Source organism: Mchenga conophoros, linkage group LG14, assembly GCF_057382185.1.
Source record: "Mchenga conophoros isolate Kocher_MC1m ecotype Shallow Benthic linkage group LG14, M_conophoros_male_GT1.1, whole genome shotgun sequence".
In the NCBI taxonomy this organism is placed as follows: Eukaryota; Metazoa; Chordata; class Actinopteri; order Cichliformes; family Cichlidae; genus Mchenga; species Mchenga conophoros.
Genome location: NC_140539.1, coordinates 16,474,784 through 16,500,269, shown reverse-complemented (window position 1 = coordinate 16,500,269; position 25,486 = coordinate 16,474,784). Strand labels below are relative to the sequence as shown.

The 25,486-nt window shown below is 39.2% G+C and overlaps 1 protein-coding gene across 1 annotated transcript in view; it reads left to right on the top strand.

The window, feature by feature from the left end:
* The window catches only part of gramd1bb (GRAM domain containing 1Bb), a 111,821-nt gene that overhangs the window by 36,535 nt on the left and 49,800 nt on the right, over window positions 1-25,486 (top strand). Inside the window, exons 2-4 of the mRNA XM_085245564.1 lie at window positions 6,256-7,412; window positions 15,659-15,748; window positions 19,202-19,228. Of these exons, the coding sequence (XP_085101690.1) occupies window positions 7,006-7,412; window positions 15,659-15,748; window positions 19,202-19,228 (524 nt within the window). The 5' untranslated portion in view covers window positions 6,256-7,005. The remainder of the gene's footprint in view (window positions 1-6,255; window positions 7,413-15,658; window positions 15,749-19,201; window positions 19,229-25,486) is intronic.

The following is a 25,486-nucleotide window of genomic DNA, read 5'->3' as shown; positions in this document are numbered from 1 at the left end:
TTTTCTGGTAGGTAGTTTAATTTTGAAACTTGAGTTTGTAGATGCACGTATGGAGAAACTTTTAGAGCCTGATTCCCACGCTTGTTATTGAAAAAAATAGAAAAGAAAATCTGTTATTGCCATATGCTCCTACCACCCACACTGAAATATCCACTTTAAAAGTGTAATCCACCATCCATACCATGGTTATTACACGTAGTATTACTTACCAAAACACCATGGATCTCCCAGTCCTGTATGCTGCATATTTTATGCTCTTGTAAAGAATTAATTTGACTAATCAGAACACTTTATGTTGCATGTATTTTCATGAGTGTTTGTTAATTGGCATTAGCATGCCTCTGTAATCTGCCCACAGTCTTTGACATTGTGCTAACAGGGACAGAGTGCTAAGAATAGAGATGCAGAGAACAATAGAGTTGAACTTTGATGGTCAGTAATGACGTGTGAAAGGCAAGCAATCACATGGTTGTCCTGTCTTCTGTAGTCATTACAGTGATGGAAAACTGCGATCGCCTTCTCAGCTGTAACAGCAAAGCCGCTCTGTGGTAGGCCCATCTGTTGACTCCGCTAATGTCCACATGGCAAAGTGCACAAGGCACTGAGACACAAGATGGTTAGACCATTCGGGTCCTTCCTGCTGTGCACTCTGGATTTTAATATTATATTAGACAGGTGTGTCAACATGCTCTCCAGCTAGAGAGCAGTGTTTCTCACATGCATAACTATAATGAAAACTATTAATCTGTTCATTTAACTACAGAACAACCAAAGCTAAGCGCTCAGTCATGCTAAAAATGACATCACCTGCTCACGTGTGAGTCGAGCAGTGTCAGAGTACAACTCGAGTTTGCTAGAATGTGTGAAATTGTAATGAGACACGTTGTCTTGCCATGATTAATTCATGATGTTTCCCCACTTCCATGCTCAGCCTCTAGGTCATTGTGTGTATGTGTGTGAATGTATAGTAAAGAGTAGCAGCACCTTTAACTTTAAATAGTGAGCAAATTTTTTACACAGGGTTCCTGCAAAAGCTCATCTTCATGACTGTGCACATGTGCAAGAAGAGTAAACAATAGGGTAGCTTTCATACTGTAAGAATTTCCTAAAAGCCTTTATTTCACTCGACTACAAAACAGTGCTGCCATTCTGCACTGATCTTTGAACAATAAAGTGGCTTTAAGCTGAATATTTGATATAATCTTACATGACAAATTGCAAGGAAGCCTGCAGTGGGTTACTGGTAGCATGTTGAATTTGCAGCTTTTATCTGAATATTCTTCGTCTTCTTCTTTGAGCTACTGCCTTTAGGGGTTGCCACAGTGCCTCATGCATCTCATCCTGTCCCCAGCATCCTCCTCTCTCACCCCAACTCTCTGCGTGTCTTCCTTCCCTACATGAATCGTCTCTGTGGTCTTCCTCTTTTCCTCCTGCCTGGCAACATATTATCCAATATATCCACTATCCTTTCTACTGTGCTCCAAACCATCTCAGCCTCACTTTCCTCACATTGTTTCCAGACCTCTCAGTCTGAGCTGTCCCTCTGATGTTCTCATTTCTAACCCTGTCCATCTTGATCACTACCAATGAAAATGTTAACTCTGTCACCTCCAGCTGTGCCTCCTGTGTTTTTGCCACCATCTCTAAACTGTCATCATAGCAGGTCTTACTACTAGGGCAGGGCAATATGGCCAAAAATATTTATCACAATATATATTTAAAAATTTGTGATAACGATATAATTGACGTAGGACAAAATACTTTACAATTCCACAACTTTATTAGTGCAAAAAACTCATTCAATGTATTTTCACTTAAAGAAGCAGCTGTTTGTTTTTTTTATGTGCATTAAAGTTATATAAAAATTTAACAGTGCAAATCCAAATTCTTTGCTGACAGTTTAACCAAAAGGCATTTCCAGTGGAAATTGGCCGACATATCCTGAGCATAACCATATAATATCCACAAAAAGAGATTATACACACACAATACCGTAATATTATGTTGAAGTACAGTACGTACCACTCCGTGAGGCTCCTGACTACGGTAGCTGTAATGCTCCCACAATCCATCAAGCGGTGCGGCTTCGTAGCTTAGCAAAGTCGTACTAAAACATTTTTTGACAGATTTTTGAGCGGCGTGTACCACATAAAATCAGTTCGGTAAAGTAAACTAAGTAGATCTCATGCTCCTAGGGCTGTTCGATATAACGATATATATCGGATGACAATATAAAAACGTCAATCGTTTCATTTTACGCTATCGTTTGTTTCGTGGTGTCGCAAAATAAACTGTTTACGGCAATATTTTTTCATCATTTTGATGGTCACTGTAGTGGCTATATTAATTTCTTAAAGTTCTCTCTTTCTCTTATATTATAGTGTGCACACTACAGACGGACAAGCGCCTGTTTTTATGCGTTGTGGTTAGCAACAACGACGGTAAAACCATCGCATGTCCGCTTGTTTATCTTTCACATAAACCTTTCACAATTAAAGCTCAAGATCCTGTTGAGACTTTTCAAAATAAACAATCACGTGAAAGATGCAGGGTATTTACGGATGAGAAGCAAAAAAGGTGCTAAAAAATAAACCTTAGACTCAAACGTTAGAATAGGCTTTTCCCTGCAGCACGCCGTGTAATAAATACTCACAAAGAAACGGCGGCCGTTACAACTTATGTCTAAAAATGTATAGATTCATGCATCGGTTAAAACACTCGACTCCAGGTCCACGACTCCCACCTGGAAACACTTCCCGCAAGTCGAGCTGCCCAAGATTCACAGAATTTACAGAAAATGTTACATTTTTGTGATTTATATCGTTATTGGGACGATAGATGAGATTTTGGTCATATCGCACAGCCCTAAATCCTCCCATGCTTCTTTCAGCTCCATATCGTTGGTTCTGTAGTGTACCATGTCTTCAGCAATGTTTTGATGGTTACCAATGATGGTGAATCTTCAGTGGTGGTGCTTGTTGGCATCAGTGGTTCCTTTATTTTCTTTTGATTTAGTCATGCAGATGAGCCAGTTGATGCAGAGGGTTGGAAGTGTAGGCAGCTAAAAAAAAAGGTGTGAGTGGTTTACATCCTGTTTTTTTTTTTTTTTTTTTTTTTTTTTTTAAATACCGCTGAATGTAGTTGTGAACAAGCTTATATTTGCATCCTGTTAAAAAAACCAACCCATTATTAGACCTGGCCTATTTTCTGCATTGCCAATGAGGTTCTAACCACACAGTTGAAGTGTTATGTGTAGTCATACTATCATAGCGCAGTTGATTTCTTAAAAACACGCATGGATAAAAGCCAACTTTGTCCTACTTACGATACCCTGGAGATCTGCTGTTAAAGGTTCAATTTTAGGATACAAGGTATGAATTAATTTTATCCGTTTGGCTGCCGCTTTAACACGCTGCAAGAAACCTTGGAGGATTTTTTTTCTCTTGACTTTACAGTATGTTTTGTAATGCTGGAGTGCAGCCGGCAAATCCCACTTCTATTATGACTCCTGGATCATCTTTAAGATCAGGCCTTTTCTGACTTAAGAGTGGGATTTTCATGTTCTCACTTTCTCTGGGCAAACTTATTGCATGGTTATATTCCTCTCTTATACTTCTAAATCTGTAAGAGCTTCTACAGAAAACAGGGCTTCTAGTCAATGAGATCGTTGACTCTGGATGATCCTGTCTTCGATATTTAATCTTGACACCTTATGAAGTTTATACATTTTTAAAGTGCTTTATTATTGACTGGCTTTAACTGTTTAATTATTACATGATTAGTTTTCGTAGGAATATTAGAAACAGCAGTAGTAATGTTATTCAGTCTCTTTCTGCAAACATGATGTGCACTGTCTTTACCATAGCAGGCATATAAACTACCAGTCTCTGTTTGTTTCTCACCTCATAGATCCCAACTGAGAAAGCCATATGTGCACAACAACCATGCTAGTATTTTTAATGGTGTGGGCTATGAGAAAGCACAGATGGTTATTTTCACTATTCACTATTCACTCTGCTATCTTGTCAGTAGCAGTCTCGCTCACAACTCATCAAATACAGCACATGGTAAGGATGCCATGGCATCACATTTTAAAGCACTTGTTTCTGCTTAAGCCTAATTAAACCTTGAGCCTTGAGATTGTAACTGAGCATTTTTTGTTTATGCCATTGTCACACCTTCTGTCGCATTGTCACGTCACAGAATGGGAAACCTTTCCAATCTCCAGCAGGCTTATCACTGTGATACCCAAGAAAAGTTTGCCTTCTAATGTTAGAAAGTCTACGAATAAAATTCGGCAAAAGTTGGGACCATGCGCAAAAAGTAAAGAAAGCGCAGTGAGTTGCAAATTTCATAAACCATTATTTTATTCGAAATAGAACAAAAGGAAAGGACAGCATTCCTCCACCAAAAGTCCAGAAACTGGTCTCCTCAGTTACAAACTGTTAAAAGAGGAGGGGATGCTTATCGACTGGTAAAAATAGCCTTGTCCCAACTTTTTCGAGATGTGTTGCTGCCATCAAATTTAGTCTGAGCTAATATTTTCTTAAACTAGTATGGTTTTTCAGTTCATGTATTTCATATGTTTGTTTGTTTTTGTTTTTTTATCTTCCACTCTGAATAAAATTAGTAAAATAAGTAAAATTCTATAAAGTAAGCTAGTAAGCAGTGTTGGGTGTAATGCGTTACTAAGTAACACGTTACTGTAATTAAATTACTTTTCCACTGAAAAAGTAGAGTAACTAATTACTGTTCATTTTTAGGTATTTTAATTACAGTTATTTACAATGTACTTGTGTTACATTGTAAAATAATTAAACTCGCTGAATATCATCGTTGTAGTGCAGGTGCACGTCATTTCGCGCCAGTTTGCTGCATAGTTGTATTCTAAAGCGGAAGATGTCGGACTCGGCTGAAGCGAGTGGCTGTTTTATGAAATGGACATATTCCCATCTCTTCACTTTTCTGAAACAAGCAGACAAGAACATTACAGTAATATGTAAGCTATATCCTGGGGAGAAAAAACTATCGGCTGCTGTTAATAGCACGAGTAATTTACTGAAGCGCCTGACACGAGAGCATAGACAAACACTTCTGAGTGATCCTTGTTCATCATCCATGGATAACACCGCGGCAACTCCTGCTAAGCAGACAAAACCTGATTTTACTTCAGCAGCACAGAAAGCGTCTGAAGGTGAGCTTAAAAAATGATTGCAGGCTACATTGTGGAAGAGATGCTACCGCTGCTTACTGTAGAGTCTCCGTCTTTAAAAAATGTATTTATTATTTAAAGAGTTTAATTTCTATTGTTTGCCCACTCAAGGTTTATAGGGATTTTAAGAAGTATTTAGTTAAATTACTTATTTAGTAATTAAGTTACTTTTCTGACACAGTAATTTTAAATACAATATTGACTAACTAATTAGTAATTAATTACTTTTTTAAAGTAACTTACCCAACACTGCTAGTAAGCTAGCATTGTCCTTCCCATTTAAACAAATATACTTAAATGTGACAGCAAAAGATTCTGAGCATTTCTTAATATTTTGGTGATTTGGGCATGAGCATGTGTTGATACTTGTATCTCATTTTCTCACACAGTACTGGCAACTTGCTCTGTGTTGATTTCTAACATGCCCCCATTTCACTTTTTGTCGTTTTTTTTTTTTTTTTTTTTTTTGCTTCACAGTTAGACATACAATAGTGACACGTGTGGTTTTGCTCTCATTCAAAAAAAACAAGACATCAAGGACCTGTCAGTAACGTTGCAGTTTCAAAATCACCTGCTGAAAGAATTGCCATCTTCAGAATTGTAAAGAAAGCTTCTCTGTTGAGTACATACCACATAAAACAGTTTGCAACCACTCAAATATCCTCTGTTTACAATGATAGTGATCCACAGAGGCCATCCATTACATGCGACTTTTTTTTTCCTTTCCTTTTTTTTGTGGACATTGGCAGAAGGTTTATAGTCTTGTATACATTTAACAAAGGCCTTGTGGTTTGACAGACTTAAGCTGGTGCATGGTGGTGGGTAGGTAGCGTATGTTGAGTAGAACAGTGTGCTGCCTGTCTCCTGTGATTGGTGTCCATGGTGTCTTCCTTTGTCTGTGTGGGTTCTTGTCCATTAAGCCCTGCCTCTTTTGATTATCTGCCTGTGTGGTTGTGTGTGCGTGTGTGACTGCTTAACTTGGCCATTATCATCCTCAGCCTTGCCTTTACCTTGCAGTCCTATCACTTCCCTTTAACCTGTAGGCATTAACTGTGTGGAGAGCACGGCACACTGGGGCACAAGACGGACTTCAGCCTGAAGCAACAGTGTCTTCCTGCAGCATCGCCAAAATGAGCACAAAGTGACGGCAAACAGCCTCCCAACCTCATACATCGGAATCGGCAATCAAGAGCTGACAGTGGTTGCCTTCCCTTTAGCATTAGCGGTAGCTAAAATAACAGCTCTCGGACAGTGGCATAGTAAATGTGTAGTTGGGTGTGTGTGTGTGTAACTTGGCCTCCCAGTCCCTAGGGAGAACCAGCAAAGGAGTTGTGTTACACTCCCTGACAGACCTTATACATGTTTCATCTGCTAGCCTCAGAACAGAAGCCCCCTTTGTTATCTAATCTAGCCCTCTTCTCTCCAGCCTGAGTTCACCGCCACAAGACTGCTCTTCTAAATCAGTCAGCTGGCCACTGAGCTACACAAACACCAACAGCTGAGGAGCAGCAAAAGGACTTGGTTAAGCCTTAGATATCTACTACCAGGATCTATATGCCAGTCTTATAATCCGTAGGCTAGCATGCAGAAAGGGCTTTAACATAAACAAGACCTGAAGGGGCTATGGGAGGTCTACCAAAGATTTTCAAGGATCTCAACTGTGCCTCACTTGTTCAGCCCTGAGCTTTTCTGCAATTCTTCAAGGCACAGAATTGCAAGACCTGTAATAATCTTAAGTTGTGTATCTTAAAAGAAGTGCTTTAGGGGAGTATTTAGAGAGCTAGGCAAAAATCATGACTGACACTCTTAGACCTCCTTCACTCCAGGTGAGTGTGCCAAAAGATGCTCCAGCATACTCCGATGGAGGAAACAATGCTGTGTCAGATGGCTCTGTGCGATCCAGCTCGTCAACACCAACCCTCCGTCGCAAACGCTTCAAAATGCGCCGCATGAAGAATGTGCCCAGTGAAAGGGAGATCGAAAGAGGGCGGCCGACCAACTGCCACCTTACAGCCAGATCCCGTTCCAGCTCCAAGGAGTACCTTCAGTTGCCTTCCATCGAAATCACACCATCAAGCGACGAAGATGCTCCTTCCTGGTCGAGGTGCTCCACACCAAGTGCATCTCCTCGCCGTAAGCGTTTCCTGTTGAGGAAGTGGCTGAAGGTCAGAGAAAAGAAGGAGCAAGGCAGTGAGAGCAGGTTTGTATGGGCCCTTTCTATTCACCTAAACCCCTCTTCTTCCCTAATACCTCCATGATGCTTCATAATTCCTGCTATATGCACTAATGATGTATCTCCTACTTGAGAGTTCAGTTGTTGGCATGGTATTTTTCAATGACTGAACCTTTAGGTCTCTGTTTAGCTGAGTCTTATGTACTGATTGTGCTTGTCTTTCGTCCATATTTTGTTAGTTAATAAGTTAATAAATAAGTCAGATAGTTTATTTGTTAAGTGTTTTTCACAGGCAAACAGTCACAATAGGGCTGTATGCAGAAAGACTAAACTAAAAAAGAACATCAAGGGCCATAATAGCCATTAAAAAATACAAAATAAATTGCACAGATTGTTGCACCACATTAATGGAGTCACCAGAGTGTTGACCCCTGTCCACAGGTTACCCACATTAACAAGTTACATCTTCTTGCATGCAAGAGGCATACACAGTAAATGTTTTCAGTCATTTACTCATAGCTTAAAAGGTTGATCTGATTACACTATTGAAGACAGATCAAAAGGTTTAGATAATCAAAAGGTTTCCTCCTTTGAAAGTATGTGCGTGCAAAGTCTGGTGTCTCAGATAAAATAATCAAGCGTGCAGCATGAGGAAAAGTCATAGTATTCTAAGTTGCAAATACAAATAATGTTGCAAATGCACTCAATTGTTCAGTCAGGCCTCTGAATGTTATTTGTAGCAGATAATCTAATTTTGCAAAGATAAACAAATGACTTAGCAAAAGAGACTAGTTAACTCGTTACTGATATCTAGAAAATACACTTTGGTGTCACAGAGGAAATAATGACAAAATTCTGATACTCTTTAAAAACAAATGATAATACTACTATTATACTACTACTACTAGTACTATAGTAATATTATAAACAACGTAACTAAGTATGTGTTTCTCTTAGGTATTGACGAAAAAATAAAGCCAATTAATTTTAATCTTGTCTGAGATGGTGCTATGCTTCAGGTAACATTGTGCCATATTTTTGTTGCTGCCACTCTCTGTCACTGTTCCTGTGTAGTGTGTGGCTGGTAGACTTTTCCTTTTTAATATCCACTTTTTAGACACAAACAATTGTTTTATCCAATTAATTTAACATTATCTGTTAATGTTACAGACAAGCAGGGCTGATAATATTTGCTTCCACATTAATGTTACTGCTTTATTGTTCTCCATAGGCACTAGCTTAATAATAACAGATGGCTAATGTGGCTATAAGATAATTGCTAATAGTTAAACAGGAAACCTTAACATTTATGATTTATGGTAAGCGTTAAATGCCTTAGTGTTCCTGAAGTGGGAACAGTAATGACTTCATGGAATTCCTTATAAAGTGTTGTTCAGTGTTATAGATCAACTTCAGCTGCTGAACACCACCCAACATTGTTCTTTACTTTAAAATCCATCACAAACTAACCTGTTTATCCTGCACGAAACAGCAGTATTTTAATAATAACGGAGTCTGTTTTCCAGGACATTTCACAATATGAAAAAACATAGCTTCACATCATATACAGATCCAATACCTGATTTTAAAAAATTAGGACATTGTGCCAGATTTGCTCTGTGGGTGAGCAGGTGACCATATGCCACATGGCTGGAGTGCAGCAGGCTGGGTTTGAGTCTGACCCACGGCCCTTTGGATCATAACTTCCCCTTCTCCCTCTCTTCACTTTCCTGTCTGCCTTCATTCTTCCACTATCAAATAAAAGCAAAAAATGCACCTTTAATGCAGCTTTAAATTTCCAATTTATCAAATCCCACTGAGCAGTTCTTACTTTTTAGATATATACCTCTGTAGTTTCCCCTTCCATCTGTGAGTGCCATCATTGCTCTTCCTGAGAAACACAGCTTGCAGACACACTGTGTGACAAACTGCACACAAGCAATTTGCTTTTGCTGATATTTGTTGAGCAGTGGATACACAAATAAGATCTCTTGTAGTCATTCAGGTGTTATTGTTAAATAAAAATATCCCCAAAATGTGTTAAACCTAAAGTAACACCGCTGTTTTGAAAATTTAAAGAGTAGAAAATACAGATACTTGTATTAAAATGTAGAGAGCGAAAGTTAAGAGTTAAAGTAAGAAAAATAAATACTCAAGTAAAGTACAGATACCTGAAAATTCTAGCAAAGTACAGTAACAGTATTTGTACTTTGTTACGTCTCATCTCCTTCTCAAATTCCACAGAACTATATGCAATAGAATAATTTGGTAATGTGGTGACATTTAATAACCAAAAGGTCAAAGATTAACCTCTCACAATGGGTTCACCCGAAACCGCGGCTGATTGTGACCTACACCCGTTTTCACACCTTGGCTCGTGTAATTAGGTAGAGTATCATTATCAATAGGGGGTTAGTGATAGGGCTCCACCTGTCGCTCTGAAGCTTTCGGATGAGAGGTGAAACATCTTCAAGGAAACTTAAAGAAGTCTAGATGCTTTTCTTTCCAAGCTCCTTAGAGTACGATGACCTGGATGACTGAGAAGCTTCACAGACATATTTACTTTGGCATGTTAATGTTTTACTTTTTTTCACTGGTATTCACAGCTATAACTCAGAAAAAAAGAAGGCGAGATTGTGACTGTGTTTTAATGAGACACAGAACTGGTGGCATTTACCTTTAGTTATCAGTTAGACATCTTTATTGTCTTCACTGCTCATATAAGTCTGACCTGAATCTAAACTGTAACCTGTCTGGTTGGCCTAGGAATACAAATGCATTTTGGTTAGTCTAGTTGAAAAATAATATTTTCTCCTCCCAAACCATGACAAGCTAGAAGGAAAAGCTCTGATAATTTCTCTTCTCGTTGTTTTTTTTCTGTCTTTCTTGTTTTTTTCGGGGGCCACTTATCACTGCTAACAGCAGACAGGAATAGATTCATTCTTCCCTCCATAAATGTGCTATCTTTCTCTGAATTGAAGGCACTCTCCAGAGGTGCATAACTGCCGCAGCATCCTTGAGTGTGAAATACGGTCATTATCGAGCAGTTCTTGAGAAAATCTCTACTTCTTCCTGAAGGTGTAATGTGAACTTTCGTAAGAAGTGTTCCTCAGCTTAATAATGTACTGTGGCATAAAGCTGACATGGCTTCTCAGTGTGCTGCCTGGTACAACTGAATCTATTATGTAAAAGAAAAAAAAATACCATGGTTTAAAACTGTGTGAGAGTGACATAAATAATTCAGATGTTAATGTTTGTCGTTACTTAATTATTGCTGAAGCAGAGCAAGAAGTGCGTAAACGTCCGAGACAGTTTGTTCTGTTTCACAGTGTTCTCTCGCAGAGTTGATATTTAATATAACATTCGCTGTATCGAAACCTTTGTTATGACTGAAAGCTGTTTTCCCACATTCTTCTACTGAGTGGTCTCGCATGACGTCACATGCGCATTGCTCTACAGCTGTCCGCCATGTTGGATGTGAATCAACCACATGGTTGTTAGATACAAATGTGTATATCACGGATGGTTGACAGCAGTTCCCAGTAGTTTCTGGCCGTTGCTGGGTGAAAAGGGTTGCAAAGAAGTGGATGCACCAAAAACCTCCCAGTGAGTTTAGTTGCTTTGGTTGCTAGCAGATTCCCGTGGTTGCCTGTAGTTTTTCATGTTTGTCTGCAAATACTCACTCACTACTACTAGTTGGTAAATGAACTGGTTCTTATATCAGTAGCTTTTCGACTCTACCTACCTTATTCATCACATGATAGAGGCATCTGAGAGAAATTACAAATGCCACAAAATATCTTTTACATAATTTTTCTTTCTCATCAGTAAACCCTCATGCCTTACAAGTGGGGGATCTTTCTTCCCGGAGAAAACATTCCCATGAGCATACAAATTTTTTCACTCATGACTCATGAGTGCTTTGTATTAATTTGCAGTGACCCTTTCCTGTAAAGTGGCTCCAAATCATGCCAGTAAAATGTCCCTAAAACTGTAAGTTCCTGGAACCTTCACTGTCGGAGTCGGTCATTCTGTTTTTTCCCTTAATTCATCATCAATCTGTAACATTCCCTGACTTTGACTCCATACTGTTAACATTCATATAAATATCTACTACAATATCTGATGGCTCACTACGAAAAACGTATAAATTACCACCAGAAGTTAATTTAGATATGAAATATGAAGGGTATAACACACCGCATCATTCTTTCTTTTTAAAAGGCTTTTAGCTTAGTAGTTGTTTTTTGAGTGACATAGGCATGGCACAAAAGCAGCAGCCGAAGTAAAACCTATTAATCTTGTGCTTTTTAAAATGCCTACATTGGTTTTGTGACTTGAAGCCTGCTTTAATTTCCCAGTTAATATACAAACGTAGCAGAGCTTTTATATTTAACCACATCTTTGTAGATTTATAAAGGGATCTGGTGCTGTTACCTTGGTTACCTTGGTCTTCTCTTCTGAAAGGCTTTAGAAATATTATATCACATTATATTATATATAATAGCAGGTATTTAGAAACATTTTTTGAGATGTAAGGAGAAATTTTACATAAGCACTCTTATGTTTCATTTACATATAGGGTGTCGAAAATGTTACCTGTCAGTACTTGTTTTTAGTGTGTAAATGTCACATAAAATCAGCAGTAGAAATGTTGTGCCCCCAAAATGTGTACATAAGCTTTGTGATGTGAAACCTGCTTCTACTCCTCAGTTAATATACAACTCTGGCAGATCCTTTACAGATAGTCAGATGTGTTGCAGTGTGAAAGAACTCTGTTTTCTCCTCATGGAAACACTCAGAAGTATTTCACTAGGATGAAATTAAGACATTTTACGCTTCCTGTAGTAAATCAGCTCTGCCATGATGCCTTTTACATTTCTAAAGAATTAACGGGTGTAGAATACAATTGATTTATTTGACTCTGACTGCAGTTTTAAAATTCTTTAAATAATTAATTCTTTGTTATACAACTTTAGCTCTTTCATCACTGACATGGAAGGCCAATCAGTTTTCCTCTCATCAAACTGCTTTAAATGTTTAAATCTTTAGTGATGAATGTGAAATCATGAAATCATTTAAGTGTTATTGATTTTAATCCTCTCTAAGTAAAGCCTCATTCTTTGTCCAGCCTGAGTGTTTTTACTTATCCCTTGTCGCAGTATTGACATGTTATCCTGTTTCATCTTAATCTTGTCATTCTGATGTTTTTCTCGTCTTGTGGTCTGACACATTCGGTGTGCACACTGTGTGTGCATGTGGACCTATGTGTATCTCTGCGTGTCTAAGATAGTGTTTCAAAGAACAGAGGGAGCTTACAGACACAGTGGAAGCTGCTGCTTGATAAGAGCAGAACAATTTCCAGAAAGTGGTAGAACATTTTTACCTGGTTTGACCCCTACTTGGTCTAAACATAAATATTTCAGCTACTCAACAGGAAAAAACTGAGGTTTGAAGAGATTTCCAGAACTCTGCTGTTCTTCAGGTAGTTTCATTGCAGTCGTAGAAACAATGTTGGTATTTTTGTGTCATTATGTGAACAATAGAAGTTTCTGAGTTAAAGAGCAGTGCTGATTACATGTCAAAACCAGGTGAATTCTTCTACTTTAAAGTGTAGAGTGGTTAGTTTGGTCAACCATGGTCAACATTTGTCGTAATGTCTGTAGTTTTACGCATAGAGGTTAAAATCATCTTCAAAAGACATAAAATTTAACGTTTTAAGCAAGAGAAGATTTTTTTTCATGGTTTTAGAGTAGAAAAAGAAAAAAATCATCACGTAGTTTGTAAAACTTTGAGCAGCCTAAGTGGTCTGAGCTCTAATATAATGTTTGCAAAGTCTTTATTAGGGTTATGACTTCATAGGGAAGTCTGGGTGATGCACATTTCAAAGCTATACAAACCCTCTGACTTGGGGAACATCTAAATAACTGCATAGCATCTATAGTCACATGCTTGGATTGTGAACAGAGAAGTTTCATTGTTGAGAATCGTCCATCTTTATTTCCCCTGCTGCTTCCAGTGTGAAGGCACTGTGTGTCCATCTGGAGCACAGGGGAGCCGGTGACTTAACAAGGTCTGGAAATTTAAATAATTGCTTCTCATTAAGCAGCGGGAAGAAGATGGCAAAGTTTTGTCAGGTAGACAGTTCCACAATTCACAGTGACTTAAAATCATAGTTAACAAGAACACCGGAGGACAAGTTGACTTCTGGAAGGTAAAGATATACTTTGAGAGAGCACTCTTTGTACATGTCAAGCAGGATTGATAGAAAGGCAAATCCTCTCTAAGTGTTTGACTGCATTAGACTGGAATAGTAATGCACATTCTGGTCTGTGCAGTGACACCTACACAAATATGACCTGTCTGCTTACTGCCAAGTGAAATATTTGCAAATTAATTTTAAAAAAAAAGGAAAGAAAAGCCTGGAGTCTTTGGAGTTAAGTCCTGGGCACTGATGAAATTAAAGTGAACTTTTTGGCCTGAATGAGCAACAGTGCTAGAAGCTGAAAAAGAGGAGGGTTTCAAAATTGGACAACGTAAGAGGTGCAAGCCAAGGTTTGTCAGAGTTCCCAAGCTTAGCATCGGAAAAATAAAAGCTGAAGGAAGTCACAGAACTAGAAGCTTTATTCTGGAGGTGTAGGTTAAAATCCCCCCAGACAAGAACTGAAAGAATGTAGTGGCTATAAAAAGTGTTTATAAACTGATGGGCTGTTATTAACTAAGTTCATTTTCCCTTTCGTTTTTTTTAAAACTGTTATTTACTAAATAAAGAAAGAAAATATGTATCCTGCGAACTGTAAACCAGTCACTGCTTAATATTTAAAGATGAGGAGATACAATATAAATTATAAACATGGATCATACGTGATCGAAGTTTGGATTATGTAGCTTTGTTGTCCTTGATTTCGTTGTACCTTTTAATATGTTGGTTTAAAAAGGAAAAAGTAAGAAAGTATAATGAATAGTGTCGGGGTATTGTACTAATTGTGTACGAGCAATGAATAATTCAGTCTGGATTGACTCCATGTCTACATTCTGTTCTTGTCATTTAGAATGAGCATGCTCTGAAGGACAGAGATATATACACCAGAATAAACACATCTGATTAGAGTGCATACAGTATGTCTTAGCCTTGAGTGAACAGCTTGCAGTGGAGGAAGCAGGAGGGAAGATAGGAACCCGGCAAAATGATATGAAATTGCAAAAATGTATCTTTTGAGTGACATCTGCAGTCAGGAGTCAAGTTTTTGTACCAGAAAAGCAGCAGATGATCCGATAAAGCTAATTTTAGCTTGTTTATTGTTTTCGCTGGGGTTTTCTTTGTTACATTTTGTTACATGATAACAATTATTAACTACTTTTCATTTATATTAGTAGCCGTGCATACATGTGTATTATTAATAGTAAAAACTTAAACGTTCGAAAAGAACATTACAGATTACTAAAATAACTGATTAACTCGGACAAGTATTTTCAAAGTGCGTCAACAATTTCCCAAAATAATCTCAGGCTTCCAAAATCTGCATTTTTCATACATTCCAGCATCTCCTCCAGGCTTGGACAGCTCATAGCTGCTTTAGGAAATAGGTCAAGGCATCCTGCAGACTTAAGAGTGTGAATTAATGAAGACCTTTTTTCCCAACAGACTGGCTTTATTCTTAAATGTCAAAGCGTGGATGAGAATAACTGCAGAATTTTAAAATGCTCGGGAAAAAACGCTCTCTATTACTAGTGTATTAGTCATATACTATATAAGACGTAACTGATAAATAAACTGCAGCTTGTGCATTATTTGTGGTGTAGCAGAAACAATCCTAAATCTCTTCAAAAGATCTCTGGCTCCTAAGCTGTTCAAGCCCCATTTTTGTGAATGAATATTTTCTCTCTATATATATATATTTAAACATCTGTAACCCCCCCCCCCCCCCAAAAAAAAACTGCAGAACTCTTTTTTTTTTTCTTTGCATAGCCCATGTCATATATCGCCCTCTAGTGTTACCATGGGATATGTGCATGCAAAAACTGTAGCTGACACATACTTTACATGCTGACAGTGTGAGAGTTGAAACTAATAGATGAAATTTATTTTTATATAAGTTCACGCATAGAGTTTATTTGTATGTATGTTTGCTTTTGTTGTGTTTTTCTTTTTTTTTCTTTTTTCTTTTAGGGAGAAATAGGCCAAAAATAAATACATTTTAGATGCAACGTCTGTATCTTTTCATTTTTGCTGGAACTGTGTGACACTGACTGTCACCCTCATTTTCTTGCAGCAGCCAGCAAAGCAGCCAGCAAAGCAGCCTGCAGAGTAGCCATGAAGACGAAAGCAATCGCTTCTTGACTCCATTGATCCGAGAGGAGAGGTGAGCAAGTGTGTAACTGCTGCACACATTTGCCTTTGCATGAGACACTTTTTATGTGGTAGAGCAAGAGGACTTTTAACATGTGTTAGCAAACCAAGTCGAAGCTGGGATTTGAAGGTCAAACCCAGGAAGTTATGTGCTACACTGCAAGGGTCACTCTGTAAGAATTTAATTTATTATTAGAGGAATTATGATGCTGTGAGCATCAGTGAGGGCACATACACTGTGTTTTGTGTGTCTATCTGATACAGTCATTCAAAGTGAAAGAACAATAAAGTCAGTGTTTTTGGTCATTTCATATGCAGTCTCTGGTTATTGCATATATTCTCCAGTAGAGGGCAGTCCAAGGTCTATTTTTTTTTTGCCAGTAGTGACGGTGAGGCAAAAAGATTGGTTGTGGCTTTACATTTAGATATTTCATCAGTTTCATAAAAATGCTAATTGAAGCCTCATTCAAAAAAACATTATTTTTTTCTTCGAGGGGCCTTGTTCTGTGAAAATAGATTCAAATGAAGCTTTTGAACCATCCATAAATGCCACGCTCTGATTTTCCTTCTGATGTGACATTCATGAGAACTACAAACTGACAGAGAAGGTTCTTTTACTGGTGCCTACGCCGCAGTCATCTGAAAGCGGTGATATGTAACTTCTCCCACAGCAATTAGAGGCTCTGCGTCCCAGAGCTCAGCTTGAGTTGAGAGATTAGCTCTTTGTCACTCTTTGGTGCAGTTGTCACAGCATCACTACTGAGAAGTAAAATCAGTAACTGAATCTGGTGCTTAGGCGTGTGCATGTCTTTATTTGTCATACGTGTGTCGGCCTGTGATGTGATATCCAGTTTTTATGGCAATTTTTACAATCAGATAGTAAAGCTGTAGAGAAGCCTTGATAATACATGTGGTAGTTTTCAGGCTGAGTAAAGGAAACAAAAGCAGAGTCTCTAGTGTGGTCTCTGTCCCTGCACAGCAAACCCATATGGAAAAGATATATATAAATCTTATAAAGTTTGTATCTGTCTTGTGTGAAACTTGTATGAAAAGCATACAAGAGTGAAAACACATATAATATCCTTTGAAAAATTATATAATGAAACTTGTATGTTTTGGATACTTACTAAAACAATATATGAAAGTAATGAGAAAGTGGCCACTTTCATGAGTAAATCATGTAAGTTTTTACTATTTCTTTTCCATATGGGAACTTTAGCTGTTCATCTGCTATAAATATTAAAATAATAATTTTTAAAAAGATGAGGATAAGGAACTTTGTTAGATCGCTGCAAAAATTAAACAGATTTTTGCATAAGAAAACCTGCACACCAAATTTATAAGTCTTTCAATCCAAGGGTGGTGCTTAAAATCACACCAGATAATGACAACCTGCAGGTAAAAAAACACAAGACTGTGTCAATAATTATTCTTCTAAACTGGCTAATTTCATGCTCATAATGTTATGTGGTGTGCCAAAAACAGAGTAGAATCTGGTTAAAATAAATAGTTTGTTGCTTTAGAGCAAATAAACTGCTGCTCATATTGTTCACGTGCAGAGCTAAGATTCAGTCAAGCATGATGCAAAAGTAGGACATCCTGAAGAGAAAATTTGCAAGAATCCCCTCCGTCTAGCCTCTGAATAACCACCCACTTAGTTGTCTTTGCTTTTAGCTCAGTCTACCAGAGCTGTGCACTACACCTCCACTGTTTCTCTCTGTCCTGCTCTCCCTCCCGCGCACTCTCCTCGCTCAGTGTCTCCTCTTACTCAAATCAGGAACAGCACCTGTGAAACCTATGGGATTTTTTGCCGCTCTTTTCTTTGCTGCACTGGTGATAGCTAGTGAGGTTTGTCTGCAGCAGCTGCAGGGAGAGCAGCGTTCTGTAGCCGGCTTTAGAGGGCACGGAATGTCATGTCTCCTCTGCAGGTAAAAACAGCTGGATTTCTGCCCGGCGGCTGCCTTCTCGCAAACTTCGCCCGTGTCGTCATCTCCATGCCAGTCACGCTTGTGTTTTTTGCTCTCTCTGCGTTTGTCTGTCTGCCTGGTGTGCTGCAGTTTTTGCTCGGTGTATGATGTGCGCAGCTGCATTTTCTGGTGAAGTGGCAGCAGGCTAACACAGTATGTGAACGTTTAGCTGCCTCAGCCAGATTATCAGGGCATCTGTGGAGGTTTTTGGGAAGGACGTGAAGACAAGTTTGCTCATTCCCTGTCATTGTCATGTTTTTGGTTTCGTTGCCTCTGACGCTTCTGCTCAACTCCTCCACTTTAACTGCAGATAGTGTTATGTAATATCACAATGTGACTTTGCTAAGTGAGTGTAATATGACTCATCGGTGAAGATGATGCAGCACATGATTGTGAGTTGTGAATGAAAATTTGTGCATTGTGAGACATGCCGGATCAATTTGCAGAATAGAGAATACGTTTATGTAATTACAGTGAAATTGCCAGGCTGTCATGTGACACTTAGCTTTAAAGCCCCTCCCTTCTCAGAAGGTTTAAGTAATATATCCGCAGCTATATTTCCACCACCATATGAAGCACTACAATGCAGCAAGCAGACAGAGATGGACTTTATTTAATCATACACTGGGGAAGCTCACCCCCTCCAGATATCTATAACTAGATTATAAATGCTCAAATATTGAATTAATATACACTGTGTGTTTTCATTCTTACATAATGATATCAACCTTTCTGCAAACAGTTGCAGTCTGATTTGGACTGACTGCAGTCACCCTCTGATTGTTGAAGGTTTGTAAATAATTGTACTTAATTTGTAAATGCAGACAGATTGCCAACATGCTGCCATCAGTCTGAATGAGTCTTTGTCAACTTAACGGGACAACTTGGTTTCAAGCAGGTTGTATTCTGGTTTTATTACTGTAGAACAGGAAGGCTCCTCAGTGTCTGGTGATTCCTGCTTCTAATTCCTTTCTTGTTTGGGTGGTTATTTGAGCTACTGTTGCTTTCCTGATAGTTCAAAGTAGTCCGACCAATCGTTTTTCCGGGGAAATCCCAGTAGGGACGCAGTTTCTGAAATACTGAGACCACCCTGTTTGGCATCAATCACCGTGCCACACTCAAAGTTTCTTCCCATCCTGATGCTCAGTTTGAACGTTGGCACGTCATCTGACCAGTGCCTACATCCCTAAATATAATTGCTTCCAAGTGATTGGCTGATTAGACCATTCTGTTAACAAGCAGTTGTGGACATGCGCCTCACCTCATGCGTCTCAGGTAAATTATAGTTAGTGAGTTTGTAAAACTATATGAATATATAATGAATGCAATAGATTCTTTACATGAGTTGTTCTAAAGTGAGGAGTTATAGTTATTTAGAAGAAAAAGAAAGTGTTTTTTTGATGTCACAACCACATAATATGATGCAGAGTGTTTCAGCTGTTAGATAAAAGCCGTGTCTGCAGTACGCTATGACTGAATGTGCTTTTTCCCCCGTGCAGGTCTGACAGTGCAGCGGACAAAATCAGGTGAGTCTACTTCCTCATCGTCCCCGTAGAGGTGGTGGCATGCATCGTATGCTGGTGAGCTTATCCACCGTGACCAGCCTTACTGTCACCCCATCTGCCCTGGCCCCACCCACCCCTCATGTGACACAGATTCACGCCTTTGTCCACCAACCAAGGTGTCTGAATACGCTTTACATTTGGAGAGGCCAGCAGTGAATACAGTTGCAAGCCATGGAATGCCATTGTTATCTTTTATTGGACAAACAACATTAGACACAAACAGGGCTTTGTAGGTTGGGCACTGTTGTGGAGATTGTAGTCCTTTAGCTACCCAGCCGGTGGCAGGTCAGCACTGTGCACTCACACTGTGGGCACAGACACTTTGCTCTTTGGGGTGTGAAGGCTGTGCAAGAGAGACTGTGCTGGACCTGAAGCAAAAAGGTCCAAGGCGTACACTGGAAAGGTGAGTGTGATTGGCTACAAGCAAGTCTTTGACCGGCAGCATGACGGGAAATTATATAAGTTGCTGTTTCTACGTTTCTGACTTTAGGACTGCTCTCCAATGTTGAGTCAGAGTGTAGTCAACCCAGTAATAGATATACTGTACTAACTTTCAGACATGGTGTTGAGCATGTTTTATTTTATGTAGAAAGTGATACTGGCAGTTTGTTATGAGGCCATAACCATGTAAGCGCTTTGCTTTTTGATGTGTGCCTGTGTTTGATGCTCGCAGCGATCATTCAGGAGAAATGATGTTTGTGCAGCACATTTTCTGAGCTGAATGAACACTGTTATTATTCTGTGTTTGTGTGTGTGCAATCTGGTATGCGTGTGTCTGCTTTGGTATGCTTTGAGTGGTCAGTCATGCGAGTTTGGTGACAAGTAGGCCAGTCCAGGTTTAAACCACTAGGAGTCTCTGTACTCCGGCATTTAGTGCAATGCCTTTCAAGCCAGGAGCCGTGCCTTTTGTGGGAAAATTGATGGTAATTAGATGTTGATTTTCCTTTTCTTCCTAGTTAATGCTTGTTGAATTTGTGAGGACAAGGGACTCTGAGAATGTCTGAAATTTGTTTTGGATACACAGGTGGCTCAGCTGCATGTTGTATACGGTGGGCAAACCTTCTGAATGACAGTGGGTGTATTTTGTAATAGTGAGTGTTAACTATTAGTCCAAGAGATGCTGCTTTTGTTGCATTTTGTTTGATTGCCATCTTCACTTAAACACCTCTGCATTTTTAGAATGATTCATGCATTCTGCTTCGGGTAGGATGGCAGAACAACAGAGGTGGATAACTGCCTATTGAGAGGAAAACACAGAACTGAATGGTTATGAGTGCATATGATAGAATATAATTAAACAATAGCAGTAAAATTTTTAATGATTAGTGAGATTAGTTGTTAAAAAACAAGATGTACTAACACCAGTCATACATTTAAAAAAAATAAGGGAGGAGGGGGAATTTAAAAAATGCTGATCGTACTATAACAGTGCAATGTTTTGATGAGAAGTCTTAAGTCCTTGCATTTTTATTAATGTTGCTGAAGCTGACGTCCCTCCACAAAATGTGTTTCCCCACACAGCAGAAACTACTCTGAGCAAAGAGCTCAAGGTGTTGACCCAGTCGCCAAACTCCCTAAATCCAATCAAGCATGTGTGGGGTTAGGGATGGGTAACGGTTCTGACATAAACGGTAGTAACCAGACCGAAAAGCAGCGCACATTTCGGTGTTTTATTTCGGTGCTTTTTTTCCCCTGAGATGTCATGCACTTTGGATTCCAGCCAATCATTTTACCTTTGCGAGCGTAGTAGGCGGGCTCAGGTACGTACGTTCTTTTGGAGCAGAGCTACAGATTAAAAATGCCCAAGGCGAAGCGGTCAAAGTCTGGCTGTACTTGATAGCAAAAGATGCAAACTCAGCAGCCTGCAACAAGTGCTTTAAGGTGATACTGTGCAAAGGAGGTAACTCCTCGAATCTGATGAAACACCTGGCAACGTATAGCATTTTGTTAAAAGCCAAGAAATGCGGCGTATTCGATAGCTTGCTGCGAGACCTCACACCGTGTGTGCACATCTACTGTGGGTGGGTTGCCTGTTATCGGTCGCAACATCCCCCAAAAACCCGAAGAGTAGAGTCCTGGCCCCTAGCCCTGCCAGTGTAGCAGAAATGATGACGGATGAAGATGGCAGCAGCAGCCGTTCTTCTCTGTGTGAGTAGCTTAATGTTGTTCGTGTGTAATTTACGTTGAGTAGGCTAACCACGTTATTAAATTAATGCATGTAAGGTGAACTAGCAAACACCGTCATAGTTACATGTCTTCTTGTTTGATGGCAGATACTCCCTTCACCCTGGCCAAAAAGGCTAAAATGACCAAAGAAAAAGTGGAAAACAGCCAAACATGAGAGGTTTTTGGACAAAGTTTGTTTTTCATTGATTAAGCACTGCTTCCAGCCAAGAGTGATGCCATAAATCCCCTATAGCTGCAGAAAAGGCTAACATTGTTATCTTTTTACAAAAAAACAGCTGAACATGAGAGGTTTTTGGACAAAGTTTGTGTTCTCCATTCTTTAAGCACCGGTTTAAGCACCGTTTAAGCACCGGCACCGTTTCAAAAGTACCGGTTTGGTACTGGTATCGGATAAAACCTAAACGATACCCATCCCTATGTGGGGTACAGTGTGAAAAGACCAATCCGTGAGGCCCATCCCACAGCCAACAGGACCTAAATCTATCTCCGTAGACCTTGTAACAGGGCTTCCAGTATTTCCTAAGTAGTGAGACAGACTGCTTAAGATCAATACTTATTTAAAGGAGCACCGGTAAATAATGCATGCAAAAAGCCCTTTGGTTAGGTAAAATGTAATGCAAGTGTAATTAGAAACCTTTCAGTTTTGATGAGGAGAAAGAAGCTCTGATGCATTCTTTGCATGGAAAATTTAATGGGGTTACTCAGCAATTATTTACATATACATTTTCCAGGAAATTCGGAAAAATGGTTCGGAATGTTGCATTGTTTTTCAAGTGAGAAAGAAATACAAAAGCCTAATAATGAGCACAACCTATAATTATTATAAATGTGATAATGTCTGCGTTATCCTGTGTTAAAGCACGTTGCCATACATGCTGGCTAGGTTTATGCTACATACATTAACATTATTAGCATTGTTTGAGTTCTGCCCAGCTCATTGGATAATAACTAATCTAATAATCACAGGCACCAGCCATATAAATGAAAACATTTGCCTCTGAATGACTGACTGACTTTAGTTGTGTTTCTTTGTTGTGTGGTTGTTGTTGTTTTTATGCTGCAGCCAACTACCAATCAAAACGTGGTCCATAAAGAGGCTCCTCATCAACTAAGATTTGGTTGGCTAATAATGGACACCCCTTACATTAGCTGTGATATTTATGCTTCTGAGATTCTTCCAAACAGTCCTGCCTTATCCTCTCTGCCTTTGCTCTAATGCCTGCATTGCTTTTCTGCTTTCTCAAATGCTGGATTATCGATCAATGTCTGTGGTTAGAGACATTAGCTTCCAGTGATGGAGGTCAGCATAATCTGATCTTGCCCTTTACTTTGTGAGACAGGCCCAGAAAAGCAAAGATTCAACATATTTGAAAACACACTAGTCTGGCTGTGGGTGACTTTCACTATACAGGCAAGAATTCACGTAACATATGATGAGATTTTTAATTTAAAAACAATAAATACATAAATAAAAATGAGCTAAAACTATGGATGCAATTTTTACCAGGTATTTCATGACCATAAAATTTTTTATTGACCAAAAAATATATATTTGTTTATAACATACAGTGTTGAACCACCTACAGCTGATTCCTGCCTTACTCCACGTCTAGCTCAGGCTGTGACCTCAGAGGAGACTTTTTTTATTGTTTTTTAATTATTTATTTATTTATATAATACATTTTCAGTGAGCACTTGCTAGAGCCATTACGTCTGGAAAGAGGAAATGAATGCATGACGCAGCTGCTGTTTCTTCTCCATATTCATTCAGTATCTGTGTGCATGCATTCACTGAAGCACTGATGTGGCGTCCTCACAAGCATACTGTGATGCGGTGGCTGAGGAACAGGAAAGCGTAACTGCAGCTTTTAGTGCAAACACGGAGACAGAGGGAAGCAGAACAGGATGGGGGGCTGATAAAGCAACGACAAGAGGAAAAGAGGTGAAGGACCACCCTCGTCGAGCATAACCGTTCGCAGGGAGCCTACCAAAGGGACCTACCCACACACACACACCATGACCAGGCAGCCAATCAGTGCGCTCACATCCTTGATCCATCCTCCCGCGTACAACTGCTCATCCATGGCTCTGCAAGCAGATGTGAGGTGATACAGTAGAAAGCGACTGTGAGAGCCACTTAGACTGAAAACACAAGCTCAGTGTGTGTTTTCTTTTTATTATTATTATTATTATTGTTATGTATAGGAAGGAAGGCAGTGATTTGACAATAGCTGGAATAATGAGCAGCTGGTTCAGTTTCTGTCAAGATATAAGCATTTAGTCAGCCTGGACATCCTGCGGCTTCCGAACAAGCATTTTAGCTTTACAAGTGTCTGTATCACTTTGGTTTGCTTGCATCGGAGACATTATGTCTCATTTGACTGACACTGGATGTGCTGCTTGAAAGATAAGGACGACGGGGATTTCGACATTTGGTGATGATGATGACAAAACATGTTGGATAAGTGACACTTTGACAACGGAACAAGGGAAGAGAGGCCATGAGAGCCAGGAGAGAGGCCAGGATGGTGTCTGCCTGTTCACCATGCACAAACATAAGGTCAGCTCTCATGTCTGTTACCGGTGTGCAGTTGCAGAATGTTTTCAGCCCTGGAGTTAAAGTGCAACAACCTCTATTCTTAATCCTAAACCGTAAAATAGTTTATAGCATTAGTATAAAGTATAAAATGTGTTAGCATAAAAAGGTGTTATGAAGTGTCAAACGGGCTGACTAACTGTATCTAGATGCATGTGTGTGTGTGTGTGTGTGTGTGTGTGTATATATATATATATATATATATATATATATATATATATATATATATATATAGAGATGGACCGATCCGATATTACGTATCGGTATCGGTCCGATACTGACCTAAATTACTGGATCGGATATCGGAGAAAAATAAAAAATGTAATCCGATCCATTAAATATCACGAAAGCACCTCACAAAACTTGCAACACACCGTAACTCACCTCAGAACGTTAGCAGTCGGAGCAGTATGCATCACGTGATAGAGCAGCTGTGGCATGCGGGACCTGTGGTCTGGATAGCATGTGGAGCTTCGCTAGCAACCCGGCATTTCATCTCCGACAAAGTTATCCCGAGAGAAGTAAAGCAAGTGTGTAAGTCCATCTCTGAATGTTTGTAAAGCATTCCTGCGTTAAGCTTAACAAGCGACTGCCTCTTCTTGCTGCTACTTCAATCATGAAACTGCTTAACGATCAGCTGATCGGCTTTTCTGTCGCAAGTCCGTGTCTCTAGTTTGCTTTTGGCCCACGTTGCACCAGAAAGAGGAAACCAGCGGCTGAACAACAGCAGCACGTTTAAGCTTGATCAGCTGCTGTTAGAATTTATTTAATATTACTTTCTACTCGAGGATCTTTTTCTACGTAGCTGACGCTGGTAACTGTGCAGGGGCGGATCTAGCAAAGTTTAGCCAGGGGGGCCGATAGGGCATTAACAGGGAAAAGGGGGCACAAAGACATACTTTTCTTTCTTATTCTCATTTAAAATGTCTAGCTTTTAATAAATAATTATCTGACAGCCAAAGTTTTAATTTGATGCAAAATGTATAGAAGTCCATTACTGTATATAGTAACTATTAAGTCTAATATATATACCCTAGTAAGCTATAGTACTTTTTCCTTTGGGAAGGTACCATCTGTGCAGTCTGCAATTTTGTTGAAGAAAGATGTTGAATCTATTTAATATTTCTTGAAAAATAATTGATTTCTGTGCATTTTTTTTTCACACTGCATCAAATTAAGGTTGATTACGTCGATTAAGCATCATGAGGTGGAGTGTGAGGGGTGGTTCCCTATTTTTTTATTTTTTTATTTTTGTTGTTGCTGGGAGTTGGAACCCTATTAGTTAGGTTGCTTAATATTTATGCTAAGTACTCTTTAAAATACCAGAATAGGGAGGATGGTGTAGGTTTAAGTTTATTAGATTGATCAGTATTGCTGAACTATGAAATATTTTTTTTTGCATACAGGTATAACAGAATAGCTTTAGTGTAGTTGTT